General features: G+C 54.0%; 1 protein-coding gene and 1 long non-coding RNA gene across 7 annotated transcripts in view; one reads left to right on the top strand and one right to left on the bottom strand.

The window, feature by feature from the left end:
* Positions 1 to 8,060: 8,060 nt before the first annotated feature.
* The window catches only part of KREMEN1 (kringle containing transmembrane protein 1), a 59,066-nt gene continuing 50,153 nt past the window's right edge, over positions 8,061 to 16,973 (bottom strand). The window contains exons 9-10 of one of the 3 annotated variants that reach the window (XM_020907177.2): positions 16,371 to 16,527; positions 8,061 to 11,184 (exon numbers count right to left, since the gene is read on the bottom strand). In XM_020907177.2, coding sequence (XP_020762836.2) covers positions 11,152 to 11,184; positions 16,371 to 16,527 — 190 coding nt within the window. In that variant the 3' untranslated portion in view covers positions 8,061 to 11,151. The other 2 variants (XM_020907175.2, XM_070475515.1) reach the window with 2 other exon arrangements.
* LOC139037824 (uncharacterized) lies at positions 10,628 to 12,870 on the top strand. 4 transcript variants are annotated; one of them, XR_011490752.1, is made up of 3 exons: positions 10,642 to 10,729; positions 10,904 to 10,994; positions 11,201 to 12,870. It is a non-coding gene; the product is annotated as an uncharacterized lncRNA (long non-coding RNA). The 4 variants fall into 4 exon arrangements; XR_011490750.1 differs by having other exon boundaries at positions 10,904 to 11,302; positions 11,873 to 12,870; XR_011490751.1 differs by having other exon boundaries at positions 10,904 to 11,331; positions 11,873 to 12,870.

Below are 16,973 nucleotides of genomic sequence, written 5' to 3'. Positions count from 1 at the left end.
CCAGCCATCATTCTGTGCAGCCAGACATAAAAAGGTTTGCAAAAGTATTTTTTTCAAAGCCATCTTCGCACTAATGTTTTTTAAAAATATAGTTACTTTAAAATAAAAATATTCTTAGTATAACAAGAAATATACTCACTGTTATTTTTAAGCAAATTAATAGATTTTTTTTAAAGTTCTCCATTTAAATTTTGAATAGGATGTATTCATTTTCTATGGCTGTTGTAACAGACTGCCACAAACTTAGTGGCTTCAAACAACACAGATTTATTCCCTTGTCATTCTAAAGGTCGGAAGTTGGAAATGGGTCTCACTGGGTCAAAATCAAGGTGTTAGCACGGCAGTTTGGGGCATTTAAACAGTGCCTAGAGCTTGGTAGTTGCTGTATAAGTGTTAGCAATCACTACTATCATCTTTAAGTTAATAAAATTTGTTTTCAGCTTTCTGTTATTTATTTAGGCTGCACTGGGTCTTCATTGCTGTGTGCGGCTACTCTCTGGCTGAGGCTCTTGGGCTCCAGAGCACGGGCTCAGTAGCTGTGGCGCATGGACTTAGTTGCTCCATGGCATGTGGGATCTTCCCAGACTAGGGATGGAACTCAAGGACCCTGCATTGGCACGCGGATTCTTAACCACTGGACCACCAGGGAAGTCCCTTCTCCTTCTCCCCCTCTTCCTCCTCCTTCTTTTTTTGATAGATAAGAAGAGGATTTATTTAGAGAGAAACAGACTCCACAGATTGTGGGCCATCACGAGGACGAGTGCCTCTCCTTCTTCTTAATGAGGTTGAGGCCAGATCATACAAGCCCTGTTATCCTGGAAGCAGTGGGATTCTTGGGGCTGGCGTCGGGCTGTGGAGAGATTTAGGCAGGAAGAGGCTGGTCAGCTTTGGGTTCAGGAGGCGCCCCCTGCCCCGTGGGAAGGTGGAGAATGGACAGGAGTGGGGAGACCGCCAAGGAGACTTCTGCTGTCACGCAGCAAGGGGTGGTCATGGCTTGACCTCAGCAGTGGCAGAGAGATGAAGGGCAGTGGATGGGCCTGAGAGACAGGTCGGGACAAGGCCCACGTTTCTGGGCCAGCAAGAGTCCAAGGGCCAGACAGGCAGTTGCGCTATAAAGTGAAGGAGCAGCTGCCTGTGTAGGCAGGAGCTTCCGGCCGCAGGAAGGTGCGTGCAGGCGTGGAGGGCCACCTGCTGAGGATGCTGGAGGGGTGTGTGCCTCCACTGGGAGGGGGCCCAGCAGGCCGACACTCTGGATTGTGCCCTACATCACTTGGTCCTGGCGTTTAGGAAGGTGTCTGTAACGAGAGGTAAATTAGGCAGGTCTGGTCCGAAGATGGGGTGACCAGCCTCCCACAAAGTCTCAGTGTGCTGTCCGAGGGCCCCCGGGCCCGCCCCGAGGGCGCACGCTTCACCTGTCCTCCCTCACTACCCTTGTCTTCTGCTGGGGGCCCAGGCCACACCCGCTGACGCTCAAAGTTGGTGGTCAAGGTCCTGGTGGGACTGCGGTCCTTGGGGCTGATGTCCGGCTGGGAGATCCAGGGATGCCCAAATCCTCCTTCCCGTGAGGTGCCCCAGTGAAATATGCACACCAGGATGTTGCTAACAGGAAAATGATATGCAACTTGGTTCTGGGACATTCTCAGAGAAGCCTGCCCTGGGCCTGGAGACCACTGATGTCACTGACGAGGCCACCGCTGCCATGAAATGACTGCAACCACTGAGCCTGAGCAAGCCACACATTCACGTGCTCGTACAGATCATAAAACATATTGTGACTCGGGCTGGACTCCTTTGGGGTTTCCTCCTTTCATCCTCCCCTGCTATTGTTGTTGTTTAGTCGCTTCAGTCAAGTCTGACTCTTCTGTGACCCCATGGACTGTAGCCCGCCAGGCTCCTCTGTTCATGGGACTTCCCAGGCAAGAATACTGGGGTGGGTTGTCATTTCCTTCTCCAGGGGATCTTCCTGACCCAGGGATTGAACCAAGACTCCTGCATTGGCAGGTGGGTTCTTTACCTCTGAGCCACAGTGGAAAGCTGTTTCCTTGCTGACATCTTGACTATAACCTCGTGGGAGACCCTAAACCAAAGCCACTCAGCTCAGCTGCTCCTGAATCCTGACGCAGGGAAACTGCTGATAATACCTTTTCATTGTTTTAAACTTCTCCATTATGGGATAGGTCATACAGCCGAGTATAACTCACACAGGTGTGAAGTGCAGTGCCTGGTACTGTGGGTACTCGGCAAGCTATGAGTCATTCCTCTCTTTTGGAATCAAGCTGTGTACCGAGGTCGAGCTCTTTGCACTAGGTTCTTCTTCCCTTAGGCTGTGGCCTGTTGTGGGTGACACAGAGGAGGGCTGGTCCTGTCAGTTTGCCAGCTACGTCTGAAACTCTCTTTGACTCTCTTTGGCGGAGGATCCCCACCGCCACCATCCACAGCCACTTCCCTTTTGGATTAGTTAACCTGTTTCCTGCTTTTGTAATGTCAGCAACACCAGGACTGTTTTTTTTAAAAAAAAAAAACTGTACAGGTAGGCCTCCTTGAATGTCTCTTGGTATATGAAGGTAGAGACTCCTAAGAACCTTGCTCTAAACCCCCTATCTAATGCCCCCATTTCCGCATTTGGGCACCTGGATTTCATCCATTATCTGTTGCCTTCAACATCACATTTCAGGACTTCTCTGGCAATTCAGTGGTTAAGACTCTGTGCTTCTAATGTGGTGGTGGGGGGCGGGGGGTGGGCAGGGGCAGGTTCCATTCCTGGTTGGGGAACTAAGATCCCACGTGCCACATAGCCAAAATAAATATGAGGATCTTCTTATTTAAACAAAAAAATCACATATCTTACAGAGTTCATCATTCTCAGTTTTTAAAAAAATCTCTCACTGGCTAAGCATCTTTTTCCTCCCAATAGGTAGAATCTGAAACCAGTCCATCCTAAATGTTTATACCTGAGAATGTTAAGTTACAAGACACGCCTGAGCAGACCACACCCCCACCCCCATCTGCCTCCAGTTCCACTTCTTGTTGCCCGACTGTACGATCAGGCTGGAAAGTAGCCTCTGTCAGCAGCACCTCTGCCCTGGAGGCAGGGTCATCATGCCCACACCACTGGACATAGGGCTGGCTACACAATTTTGTGGGGCCCAATCCACAATGAAAATGTGGGGCTCCTTTGAAACTTATTAGGAAGTTCCAGATGGCAACAGCCGCGCGGAGCACGGGCCCTCCTGAGCGTGCGGCCCTGTGTCCCTGCAGTGAGCCTTCGTGGGAGGCGGGCCCTGCTGGCACCAGCCGCCACCGTCTCAGAACTCCCTCCCCGGCGCCCTGTGCTTCCTTCCCCCCTCTCCTCTCTTCCAGCTCCCCCTTGCATCCTCTGCTTTTCTGGAAAGCCGGCCAGGAGTCTTGGCTGGTGGGGCCTCCTCTGAGCATCTTCAGGGCTCTAGGATTTCCCTTAACATTCATCTGGAAGATTCTGCCTCTCGCTCTGGCACCATCCTGTCCCTCTCCTGCTGTGGCTGGACTGATGTCAGGGACTTGAGCCACAAGGGCCTGACTGCAAATCAGGATCCTCTCTCCTTCCTACTTTTCCGCTGGTGTTTCTCCTGCTGGGCCGGCCCGCTTCTCCAGCCTCACCCTCTGTGGCTCCTCCTACATGCTGAGCAGCACTCACCCTGGACCTCCCTCAGATCCTGGGGCATTTCAGGCCCCGATACGGCTGTGGGATTTTTGAATAGTTGTGGCAGAAACAGCGCCTTCGATGGACCTATTTCATGTCCCAGCCGACTCTGCTGCAGGACTACATTTCCCAGAAGGCCCTGCATCCAGCTGAGTCCATGTGACTAGTCATGGCCAATAGGATGTGGGAGGAAGTGAAGTACAGTGAAGGACTACTTTCCTGGGTCCCACCCATAAAATATCTCCTGGAGACCCTCTACCTACACTGGCTCCCAACACAGTTTGTTGACCCTAAGGGTGCCTTGAATGCACATGATGCTGGAGCTAAAGATGGCAGCAGTCCACGGCCAGCTCTGCATCAAGAAGGAAACACCCTTAGACTGGGTGATGCCCTCCACCTAGACCAAAGACCCAGGCAATTTGGAAGATCAGCTTTTGCCCCATTTTCTCTGTCCAGTGCTTGCTTTTTCAGGAAACTCCATGGAGTCGTGTGAAGGGCCTGGACTGTGGAGGCGAGGTCCTGGTGGCAACATGGGGCATGAATTCTGCCTTCTGGGCCCCAGTTTCCCCCATGGAGAGACGGAGGAGGCTGATCCTTTGAGATGCCCCCAGCCTCCCCTGAGAGGCTTCAGGATGTGGGGGCTGACCACTGGCCCTCTCACTCCCTCTGGGTGCCTACCCCAGAGGTGGGTTTTTGAGTTCGGAGTTGTTTCCAGGGGTCTGAAAGGCGATACTGTCCTTTGTTTTAACGAACCACAAACACACAGGGGTGGCCAGATGTGACTTTGAAGTTGCAAAGCCCTGGGTTTCAGTCCCAGCTCTGTCCTCCAGTCACCAGGTCGATGACCTCAGGCAAGAGCTGCCTTCTGTCTGAAGAAGAGGACCTAACTAGCCAGGATTAAGTGAGACTGGGGGAAAAATAAGAAAAAAGCAGATTTGATTTCTCTGAGACTCAGTTTCCTCGTCTGTGAAATGTGAATATAACCATACCCACTCTAGTGGGTGGCTGGGAGGCTCAAATGAAATAATACAAAGTGTGTCGAGTTTAGCAGGGAGCCTGGTCCTCGGATGTTTAATCAACGTCCACTGTTGACAGGACAAAGTACCTGATCTTCAGCAAATGTTAGCCTTGCTCCCCCCGCCTCTGTGTACACACCCAATATGAGGGGTCTCGCCCCCAAGTGTTTGAGTGCTGTAGGTGCTCACAGCCCTTCACCTGGAGTAGGTGCTGCTGTGTTGGGGGCTTTCTCTAGGGGTCAGTCCCTAGTGCCTAATTCAGAGTTTTAAAGATGTAGCCAGCATCCTTTCCAGAGAGCGTTCCAAGGCCTCAAAAGCCCATCAAAAGCAAATTTATAGCAGAAGCCCACATCAGCCACCCCCCCGCAACCTGCTACAGACCCGTTGGCGGAAGATCAGACACCCCAACTGCTGAGGGTTAATTACAAACTTGGCGCCCATCTGCTTGGGAGAACTTGCAAGAGTCTTTTTTCTCTTTCCAAAGGCATAAACATTTGTACTGCAAGTAGCCCAGGGGGCCTGGAGATGTTTATTTTGTAGTTAACAAAGAGAAGGAACTTTTGGCTTGCAAGCCGAGTGTTCTGCTGGCCCCAGGGAGAAAGAGGCTTTGGGGAGGCCCCCTACAGGAGCAGGTGCCTCTGGGGGTGGCTCAGGTCAGGGTGGGGAAGGCCAGCAGCTGTCAGCCCAGCCTGGGGACCCCAGGTGACTTCCCCAGGTAGGAGATGTGCTGCTTCTCAGGGCTCAGTCTGCCCCAGCATTTTCACTCTTCAACAGAAGAAAGAAGTACTTTCTTCTGAGTGGTGTGCCAGTGAGAGGCAAATGTTGCTCTTTGTGTTTTTTTACACTTTCCATTAAAAAAACAAACAATGTGTTTTTTCCCCCAAAATTGCACATGTAATTCAAGAATATAAAAGATTCAAGCTACATATAAATGCATCAAATAAAATGTGTTGAATGCTGACAGCATTTTATAGTATGGAAGTAGAATAACTCATCTGCTCACCTGCTGATGCAACGTGTTCTTTTTATAAGAAGACAAAGAGGATGCTCTTAAGTAAAGATCTTTCTGTTGTTGGGTCCCGTGGGGTCAGGGCTCAGAGGACTCGCCTTCTGGGTAGACAGTTGGAGAATCCAAGAGCTCCTAGGTGTCAGTGGTGAGAAAGAGTGTCCTGGATTAGTCTTCAGGGTTAGGGCCCAGAGCTCTGTGCGGAGGCTGCAGTTCAGTTGCAGCTCTCTAATCATACCACTTGGGGGCACTGCTGAGCAAGTCCGAACAGGGGTGGCTCCAGTCAGGAGAGCCAGGGCGGAGGAGGCAGGGTCCTGGCAGTGTGGTATGCGGAGCTGGGCCTCGGGGCTGGCCTGTCCGCTTGCCCACCTGGGGCCATGAGGGAAATAAAAGGACATCCAAGTTCTGCACTTGTTCCTGACCCGAACGTGGTGGTTTAGGCACTAAGTTGTGTCCAACTCTTGTGACCCCATGGACGGTAGCCCGCCAGGCTCCTCTGTCCATGGGATTTTCCAGGCAGAAATACTGGAGTGGGTTGCCATTTCCTGCTCCAGGGGATCTTATCGATGAACCTGGGTTCTCCAGCGTTGCATGTGGATTCTTTACCGACTGAGCCACCAGGGAAGCTTCCTGACCTGAAGCAACAGTTTAAAAAAAAGAAAAAAATCCACTGCAGGCAAGGAGGCCAGCAGAGAAGGGTATTTTCACCCAATAGATAATGTTGCTGAAAAGGTGATGGTCAGCAGATAGTTTTACAAAATAGGGCCACATATTGAACATTTTGGGGGAAATTAGCTATTTAAAAGGAACAGAGTCAGGAGTCATTTTCTAAGGTGTGAGCTACCCTTTCTCAGTGCATTGTGTGCTTGGAATTTGATAAACAGGGTTTCCGTCTCAGAGGCAGGGCGCGCCTGAAGTTCCCCTGCTGTCGGTGGTCCCCAGAAGGTCAGGCTGCAGAAACCTGAATCCGCTCCTGTTTGCAGAGTCGGGACTGTGAACCAGGCCTTTGACATGCTGACCGTCTCCAGACCTATGTTGCTAGAGTGTCACCACCTTAGTTTACTGCCAGAACTGAACACTTTACCTTTATTATGGTATTTCACCTTCACAACAACTCTCTGAGAAACTACTGCTAGACCTGTTTTACAGATGAGTCAACTGAGGTTAGAAAGGTAATTTGCCTGAGGTCTGAGAGCAGGTTCCATGGCAGACCCCGCCTGAAACCTGGCCCCCACAAGTCCAGAGCTCATGGTCTTCACGCCCCTCTGATGAGGAGTCATGGCTTCCTCCGTGAAGCCCCATGGTTTGGCTACGGTTACCTATATAGGTGTGGCAGCAAGCCCGTCTCCTCCCTGCACCCCTCAGGGGCTGCCTTCCTCAGGTTCAGCTTCTGGTCCCTGTCGCTCCAAACAAGACGGAAGTGCGGCCCCGAGTGTGTTTCTGGGGTGGAGGGCTCCCAAGCCTTGGGCCCAAGTTGCAAATGACTCAGTGGGGAAGAAGTGGTAAACGGCCAAGGGCCACCTGTGAAGTCAGTTCCTTGCCCTGAGAGCCAGCTGGGGAGGCATGCAGTCAGACAAAGGGAAACAGATTCTTTGCTGAGACCCTTTGCTAAAAGATTTGATGGCAGAGCTCCGTCAAGCAAGGCCACGTGCAAAAGGGCAGCCCTGGCTGCCTTGTGGGAATGAGAAGGCCAGTTTCTAAGAGACTGGGGCTCCCTATGTGGGAAAGGGAAGTGATTTTAGCCCAGCAGTTGGCCAGGAGTCTGGTTCATGGTTCCAACTCATGGGTATTAGCAGAGGAGAACAAGGCATTGCTGAGGGTGGCAAATTGGTTATAATTAAGAGAACCTGGGAGAGCAAAACAATGCAAGGGCCACCAGCTGTCCTGGATCTGAGAATTCCTTCTCTGGAGGAAACTAGTCGCTCCCCACCCACCCTGTAGGGCAGTCCATTCGAGCAAAGAGCCTCCCCCATCACCACCTCATGCTCCCAGGGACCTCCTCCTGCTCTGCACCAGCACCTTTTCCTTCCTGGACAATTTAAACTCATCCAGCTGGCTTGTCTTTCAGGAAAGCAAACAGGCTTGGGGACGGGTTCAAGCCCTGAAGCCTGCGCTTCCTGAGTGAGTTACGTAAACTCTCTGAGCCTCAGTGTCCTCATCTGACAGACAAGGATGACAAGGAGGCCTAACCCATCCAGCCGTTTTACGCGTTCAACAGGATGGATGAGAAGTGGTTGGCCTGGCACCAGGGGCTGGCCTGCAGGCTTGCCGCCTGCTCTCCTATGGCCCACAAGCAAAGAACATGTGTTAATTGTCAGGGGAGAATCAAAAGACGTGTGACAGTTATATAAAATCCAGGTTTCAGAGTCCATAAATGAAGTTTTATTGGCACATAACCTGCCATTTGTTTATACAGTGAGTCTCCTACTTATACGACTGAGTTTTGTTCTGAGGGTGCGTTCCTAAGTCCAACAAAGTTAGCCTAGGTACCCAGCTAAGACAACTGGTTATATAGTACTGTATGGTAATAGGTTTATAATACTTTCCACATAAATAATACATACATAAACTCACAAAATAAATAAAACATTTAAAAAATAATTTTATTTATTTATGTTTGGCTGGGTCTTCATTGCTGTGCAGGCTTTTGTCTAGTTGCAGAGTGGGGACCTCTCATTGTGGTTGCTTCTCCTGTTGCAGTGTGTGGGGTCTAGAGTGAGTGGGCTTCAGTAGTTGTGGCTCCAGGGTTTGAGAGCACAGGCTCAGTAGTTGTGGCTCATGGCCTTAGTTGCCCTGCAGCATGTGGGATCTTCCTGGACCAGGGACGGAACCCGTGTCTCCTGCATTGGCAGGTGAATTCTTTACCACTGAGCCACCAGGGAAGCCCAAGAAAACATTATTTTATCTTACAGGACAGCACCTTGAAAAGTGTAGTAGTACAAGGACCATAGTTGGTATACAGGGGCTGGAGTGCGCATTTGCATCTTTAAAAGCTTGCAACTTGAAGGTTCATGTGCAGGGGACTTTCTGTTTATCGTCTGTGGCTGCGAGGGGTGGGCCTTGGTGCCCGCCTCCCGCTGCCAATTCCCTACCCCCTCACAGAGTCACCCAAGGCTTGAGGACTTGCAGTGCTGGGGTCCTTGGGGGTCCTTGGGGATGGGCCATGGTCCCAGTGGATGCTGCCCTCAACCACCGCAGGCAGAGGTGAGATGTGACAGAGATCAAAGACTGTAGGAGCCAGGAAAGGTAAAATAGTTACTATTTAGCAATGCAGGAGACCTGGTTTGATCCCTGGGTTGAGAAGATCCCCTGGAGAAGGGAATGCCTTTCCACTCCAGTATTCTTACCTGGAGAACTCCACAGACAGAGGAGCCTGGTAGGCCTCAGTCATGGGGTCACAAAGAATCAGACATGACTAAGTGACTTTCATTTTCATTTAGCCCTTTGCAGAAAAACTTGGTCAACCCCTGGCACGAGCACCTGACCCTGGATGAGCCATCAGTAAAAGGTATCCACGGTTACCATTATTCTTCTTCTCTTGGTTGGTTTTAACTTTCAGGTACCCCTTGCTTTTGGCTTAATGGAGAGACTATGAACCTGAAGTCCCTGGAAGGGTTTTTTTGGGGGGGTGTCTCTGAATCTCCAGAGAATTTGTTTTTTTGTAGGCGAGGTCTTTTGGGGAGGGGCTTCATGACATTCATCTGATTCCTGAAGGAGTCTGTGTTCTCAGACAGGTAAAGAAGCATAGGTTTGATGCCTTCCCTTATTGCAGGCACCGATCTGTACTTTTCTCTGGGCTGTTTGGAGGCAACATGGATGATATTTGGGGGAGATTTTGGAAGGCCGTGGGGCCCTCCTCAGATACCCATGCCCCTGCCCAGGTGGGAGGGGCTTGCAGAGCACCAGGAACCAAGGGCCCTGGCTTTGTAGCCAGCAGACAGGGGTTCAATCCCGGCCTTGCCCTCCACTGGCCAAGCCTCGGCTTCCAGGCTGGGCTGGCCCCAGGAGGACGCAGAGGGCTGACCACAGTGTGTCTGGCACTCAAGGTACCACAAAAGGGTACCTACTCTTACTATTATCATCATCAGCATCCCTGGACATTCAGAAGCTTCCCTCAGCTCACCTGGAGCCCAAGAAAAGCTGCCCCATGTCTGGCTAACAGGAAGTTTGAATTCCCACTGCTCTTGATTTGACTTTATCTTTGGTACCAGCAACTAAAGTGAGTTCATGAGACATATTCACACTGTCAGTCTGCCAAACAGCAGGCCCCCAATTCTGCCTTTTTAGAAGTTTAGTGGCTTCATTTGAACAGGGACAATAATAGACATTTCCTGAGAGTGAAATAAGAGATTGGAAGGTTCTCTGTTGCAAGAAGCTTGGCTGTTTCAGATTCTCCTGTTTTTTTTTTCCACCTGAGGAGTTACTCTGGACCTCGAGCTTGGATCTGCTTTCCCTCTAAAATGCTTCTCTGTGCAGCCTGGTTCCCTGGCCCAGTCATCCACAGCAGGCAGGCTCATTCCGGGCCCGGTGACCACCTCTGAGAGGGCTGAGGGAATCTTCGGCGACAGGCTTGTCCTGGAGACCGGCCTCTGCACACAGGCTGGTCCACAGCCAGGCCAGCCCGGTGCTGTCTGCGCCTAGTTGCCGGGCGTGGTCCCATTCAGCAGGGGCCCAGTGGCTCCAGACAACAGCTGGAGACCAGGAAGGGAGACTTCCAGCTACAAGCAAATGTTGCTGCTTCTTGAGGTTGAAATGTTCTCTCCCCAAAGTGCCCCTTTCAGCCAAGCAAAAACAATCCCCCACAGGGACCCGACCCTGCCACAGAGGAACAAAGATGTCCCAGTTCTCTGTGTTCCAGAGACCGTCTGCTGTTTCAGGCACGCACAGCCCCGTGGGGAGAGCGGATGGTCATGTGATCTCCAAGCTTGAGGACAAGGTCGGCCTTGTCCAGGCCTTCCGTCTCTGGAGGAAGGCCCTTGGTTGCCTGACAGAGGATGAGGCTGACGCTGCCCTGGTGCCAGCTTCCAGGTGGGTGGCTTTTAGTGTCCCATCTTGCAGGTTCAGAACAAGGAGACGAGATCAATGTCAGCGGTCCCCCGGGTCCACTCAGATGGGCCGGAACGGGGGGGGCTCCTCCTGGCCCTGCTTCAGGCAGGACAGGTGCCTGCGTTCTAGCTACGTGTGTTTATTTTTCTGTTGCAGGTGGATCCGTCTCTAAGAAGTTCACCAGCAAGGCCACCCCATTTGCTCTCCAACAGCCATTAAAAATATTAGTATTTTCCTTCAGGGCCAGGTAAGAGCTTCTGGGAAAGACAGAAGGAGAGCTCAGAGAAGACGAACGCTCAGGTGACACTGGCCTCTGAGGTGCCGGCCGAGGTCGGGGGACGGGTGGGGGGTGCGAAACAGCCATGTCAAGGCAGCGCCTTCCGGAGAAGCTTCTGGAATGACTGCTATGCCCTGCCCTTCTCTGTCCCTCGATGAATCTGTGGAGTGATACAGCCTTCTAAGTTGAGGAACCAGTACTCTGTGGACGGCAAAGGAAGAGGCCAGGGGAACTTAAGGCCGCTGTCTATGAGTGGACAGTTCATTTCAGAGGAGAAGGTGACTATTGACCAAACTTCTCAAATGAGGTAAAAGGGTGTTCAGATTTCAGTCAGGGGCTTCCTGGAGAGTCTGGTGGGTCTGGGGTAGGGCCCAGGAACCTGCATTTCGAACTAGCACACCAGGGGTTCTCAGGCCAGTGGTTGAGGCGGCAGTCTGAGAAGCACGTCTGCGTCTAAGGTGGTGGTGCTGGAGGCTTTTGCCAGGCCAATCGCCTCCTGAGGATTTGTACCTGGGGGCTTACAGAACCAACAGCAGCCTGCTCCAGGCAGGTGGGAAGCTTGGCTTCTGGGGCTGCCCCCGCTGCTGCCCACTGGCCAGCCCCCTGCCCCAGTCCTGCCCAGGCTGCCCCCCATCTGCCTGTGTCCGCGACACTGTCCTCAGCTGCTCCTGCCCAGACACACCCCAGGGATGTCAGCTGTGCCTCTGCTTTCATGGGCTGACCCTCCCTGGGCCTCAGGCCACCTGTCCAGGGTCTAACAGTTCGGCCTCCGCATCCCATGGGGACCTCCCTCGACTCAGCCCGGCAGAGCTCTGCACATTTCCTCTCTTTTATGTCCTTTACCGCAGAGACTGGCCTCTCTCTCCTCAGCAGCCGGGTCAGGACACTTGGGCGGCACCTTGTTCTTCACCTACCAGCTGCATTCCGGAACAAGGAGCAGCTACTGCTCATTGAAAACATACCACAGGCAACAACTCATCACGACCAGGTGACCTGAGTACTGTAACTGCCCTCACCTGAAAGGTGATGAGGCAAGTGGGAGGACGGAGGCGAGCCGGGCCCTGTGGAGACGGCCGGCTCTCTCTCTCAGGCCCTCCCCTCCCACCACAGCGCCGCTCTGGGAGCCCGGATCGGCCCTCAGCATCTCTGACTGGCCTCCTCACCCTTGGTTTAACCTCACTCTGACCACTTCTCTGGATGCAAGTGGGAGATGCTCCTCCACGGAAATCCTTCACAGGCTCCCTGTGCTACACCCCCAGCCTCACAGCCGGGTCCCACAGGCTGACGCTCGGCTTCCTTAGGGCCTGCTGAAAGGGGCTTTGGAGAGCACAGCCCTCGCAGGAGAGGGCACTCACACCCAAGCTCCTTCCCTGCTATTAAAGAGGAAGGGTGGGGGGGGAGAGGAAGGGCCAGCTGCTCGGGAAGGCGGGGGGATCATGTGGACCTCCTGAGCCAGGGTGCTGGGTGTCTTACAGGGGCAGACACTGGGCTGACCGGCCTGAGGCCACCTCAGACCTGTGGTCCGGCGCCCTCGCCCATGGCCGCCCTGTGGGTGTGGGATCCCAACTCTTCAGACCTCACCAGTGGGAGACTGGCTGCGGGTCAGAGGCATGGACCTGGGGTGAGCCCGCAGTCCACTAGCACAGCAACGTCCCGGCCCATGGGCTTGGGAGCCTCCCATAAACACAACAACCCTGGGCCTGTCGCGGTTTCTACAACAATGAGAATATTTATTTTCTCCAGACGGTAAAAATAACATTTTTCTCTCTTTTGTAAAAGTTAAGTACCATTACATTCCATTTTCTTAAATAACAAAATCCTAAAAATATATATTAAATTGTATACAGTGCGTCACACTTCATCTTATATTTTAAAATACATGATGTTTCTATTTTATTCTCAAAGTTGCATATTAAGAGCATATTTACAGGTAAAGCCTTATCATCCAGAGTCAGGAGCCACTTGGGAAGGTGAGTCTGGGTGTGGGTGGCCCTGACACCAGGAGGACCCTGTGGCAGCAGCCCCCAACCCCAACCATGTGCTCCTGGCGACAGGTCCTTTCCAAAGCAGCAGACTGACCTGGACTTTCCCTCACACCCCACTGCTGCCTCGTTGAGTGTGTTCAACTCGGCAAGATGGGAACCTGGGAGATGGGCCCCCCCGGGGTCTGCAGGCTGAGGGTGAGGCCCCGTCCCCCTGAGCTGGCCAGCCTGAGGGGAGGCAGCTGCGGCTGGAAGAGAAACACCCTGCACCAGGGCAGCTAAGCTGAGAGCCCCAGCCAGGAGGTAGAACAGTGAGGAAGGTAAACGAGACACCAGAGGAAACAATTAGAAGGTTAAACATTCCCAAGATGGCAGCAAAAGCAGACATCAAACAGCAAGGGAGACTGGAAACCAAGAGGGCCGCAGTGCGGGGCTGCGGGCCGGCCCGGCTCAACGGGAGGCCGGGGTGCGGCCAGGCCAGGGGCCGACCTCAGAGGCACCTGCAAGTGCTTGGGAAGACGGAGTGCCAGAACTCACAGGGGCATGGTGACTCTGGGGTCAGGACGACCTGGCTGGACACGGAGCAGGTCTGACCACTCCTGCCAGGGGCTGACAATGGGCAGGGCGGGGCGGGGGGGCCCGCAGGTGCTTCCTGTGCAGGCCCCCGCCCCCGCCCCCCTGGTTTTGGCAGAAGGGCCAGGACAGCTGCGCCTGCAAGTGCTCTCATCTCTGAGGGTTTCTGGCTGACTGGAGTCTTGAGCTACAGCCCACACTTCAGAAGTTACAGCAACCTGGTTACCTCGCTCAGGCCCAGAAAGAGGGGGGCCTCAACCCTGTTCCGATGTACGGGCACCTGGGTTCATTCCTCTTCTCTGTTCTGTGAGCCACTGGCCACTCGGGGAAGAACACGAGCCCCCTGAGCCTTCTCCAGGGGCCGAGGCCAGGCTCCCTAGCTGGCCGGAGTGGGGCGTGGGCTGAGGTGGGGGCCTGGGTCCCAGCGGCACCCGATCACCGCAGGGCAGGGATGCTTTGATCCATGGGGTCCCTGGGGCCCCTACGCTTCCTCTTGCCTAAGCCCGTGTGATCTGTCATGTGCTTTTCTCAGGGTCACCCTTTCCAGTCCCCTGCAACCCCTACTTTCTCACCTCTTAAGTGGTTTCTTAGCAGATCAAGTGCTGCTCCCTTGGGTGTTCCTAGGTGTAAACACCTCCCCTCTTCTGGGACAATTTGTGTCTCAAGTGTTTACTTAGGTGCGGGGGGCCCCTCTGGGCAGGTGGCTGACAGGTTCCAGCCAAGGCCATGGCCAGGTCAGGCTTACAGACTTCAGCCTGGGACAGTTTATCGCCCTCTCCCCGTGTGCCATCCTGAGGCCGGTGTGGGTTTCCAGGGCTGCTCCCGGGAAGGTAAGGGGATCCTGGGTCACTGGGCTGCACCCAGGGTGGCAGGAAGGATAGCACTGGGCTTCCAGCACCTTGGGGATCTCCGAGAAAGGGCTCCTCCAGCTGCTCAGACTCACCGTGACCTGAAGTCACCAAGTGTGACGACAGCAGGTGGGCCCACAGGATGCACTGGGGCCAGTGATCAGAGGGAGCCCGCGGCTTGGAGCAACGGCTCCTGGTTGGGCGGAGCCCTCCCGGCCGCAATCCCACATTCCCTCTGAGCTGCTCAGGGACCAGTGACCGCACACACCTGACACTTGTGTTTGAGAGGAGATTCCACAAAGGCCAGGAATAGCTTGAAGGGGAGACTGCACATGTCATACATCCCAGTGGTCTTTGCACGTGGCAGGCCCGCTGCTCTGGGGGAACTGCCTTTCCAGATCAAAGCCTCCTCCAGGGCCTGGGGCAGTGCCCCCGCCCTCCTGTGGGCTTGCTGCGTCTCCCACTCTTAACTCTCCCCCCCACCAGCTCCCAGCATCTCTCTGGCCGCTGGGGTCACCTCCCAGCGGCCCCACGCGGCCCTCTGTCTTTCTGGGAGCTGGGCGCAGATGGCTGCCAGTGTGGCAGACCCCCAGGGAAGGCCAAGCGAGCAGCAGCCCAGGGGCTGGGGGAGGGGGGCAGAGTACCCAAACAGGGAGCGGTGGGGCCCGAGGCCTACGAGGCCCGAGTGCCTGCAGGGGAGCCTCGCTCTGAGAAAGGCCAGGCCGGCCCACGGGGCCCGGGCCCTCCTCCCAGCTGCTGTGAGGGATGGCACCGACTCTACCACCCACAGCCACTGCAGCTGCAGCTCTCCATCTCCGGAGGCCTCTCCCGGAGGGGCTCCGGTTCCCACGCCCTCCTTCCGCACTCTGCACACCACTCTCTGAGGCTCCCCTCTGGGTCGGGGTGGGGGGGTGGTGGTGCAGGGGATGTGGGACCAGGGACAAGAGCCCTCTCTTTGCCCGCTGAGCCATTCCAAAGCCCATCCTGTCCCCACAAGAAGGGGCATGGGGAATTTCTCATTCTCTTTTAAAAAGAGGGACAGTTAAAGGAGGGACTGCTGGTGCTCGGGGTCACAAGACGCTGCCTGGATGCTTTGCCATATACACTGTTCTGAACAGAGAGGCAGCTTAGGAGTCACCAGATGAGGCTTGGCTTGGGCTCCACGGAACCTCAAGCTGCTCAGGGATGAGGCCAGCAAACCCAATGAGAAGTTACTGAGCACCTAGACAAGCTTTCGGTGAAGTCTGCTGCATGAATAGACGGCTGGACATTTCCTATGACCATCCCTCAAACCTGTCTACTGGTCACCAAGCTGCACAAAGAAGCAACAGAAAGTAGCCGCGTGTGAAGGTGTCAGCTTTGACCTGATGGCCTTCCAGGTTGGAGGAGGCCCATTCTTGCCCAGAGCCCAGAGCCAGCACAGAGCATGGGCCTACATCATGCGTGGGGCGGCTAACGCCCGGGAGTACTGAACCATGCCACCCCTCGGGAGAGCCTCAGAACTCTCTCTGCCTGGCCTGTTCCAAAGCAGAAAGACCAGGAGAAAGCCATCTGTGCATGGACAAAACCAGGAAGAAGCGCTACCTACCCACTACCTGACAGCTGTCTAGAATGTACCTGAGCCCCATGCCTGACACAATCACCCCGTCACCTCAGCCCCTATTGTCCCAACCCCCCCGCTCCTAGACGAGAGTGAGACGCAGGAGGCACAGAGCGGGACCTGAGTCTCTCTCCTGAGTGTGGTGATGAAGCAGGCTGAATCCAGGCCAAGCGGCCCCTGCGTCAGGTGCCCACACAGTCGGAAGGCTGCTGCCCTGGAGGAGGCCAAAGGCGAGGCGGGGAAGAGTCGGTGGAAGGAAACCACGGAAGAGGCGGTCCCCAGGGGCCTGAGTGCAGAGGGATCTCATGTCCTGGGCATGGAGGGGCAACTCTTAGTCACTCACAAGAGGATTACGGTCGTCTGGTTGACTCTGACACTTGAGCTTCTTCTTAAAGATGGAAATCGAAGTAGAAGGCTCGTAAAAAATGCTCCAAATTTCCCCCGACGTCCCTGGTTGATGACAATCCCTAAGGTCCCCCGAGGCAGGAACGCGATGGGATCTGTCAAACAAAAATATCTTAATTTTTCAAGTAGAACAGAACTAAGCGTCCAAAGCAACCTGCCATTTCATGAGATACCTGCACCTATAGAACAGGACACTCAGTGAGGAGGCCTGGGGAAACCTAGTAGCTGCCGTTAGAGACTGGAGGGATCGCCAGGTGGGTGACCCAAATCCCATAGGATGGCAATGCAGTGGGGCAGGTCCCAGCTCAGAGTAATGAAGAACCTTCTAGCTGGCAGGATTATTCCAATCTGGAAAGGGCTGGCCTGAGAGATTATGAGTTTTAAAAAATCTTCTCTTTTTAAGCAGACGAACTCTTTTCGAATGACACTTATTCAGAAGCTCACCTACTCTAAACAGGATGAAGGCAAACCTGCTCTGCTGGGAGTGGGCCCTGCCTTTCTCCCCATCTGCCCTGCTCCCTGAGTCAGCCCCTCGGGCTGC

This window comes from Odocoileus virginianus, chromosome 12, assembly GCF_023699985.2.
Source record: "Odocoileus virginianus isolate 20LAN1187 ecotype Illinois chromosome 12, Ovbor_1.2, whole genome shotgun sequence".
Lineage (NCBI taxonomy): Eukaryota > Metazoa > Chordata > Mammalia > Artiodactyla > Cervidae > Odocoileus > Odocoileus virginianus.
The sequence above is the reverse complement of the archived record's forward strand: the minus strand, read 5'-3'. Positions and strand labels throughout refer to the sequence as shown.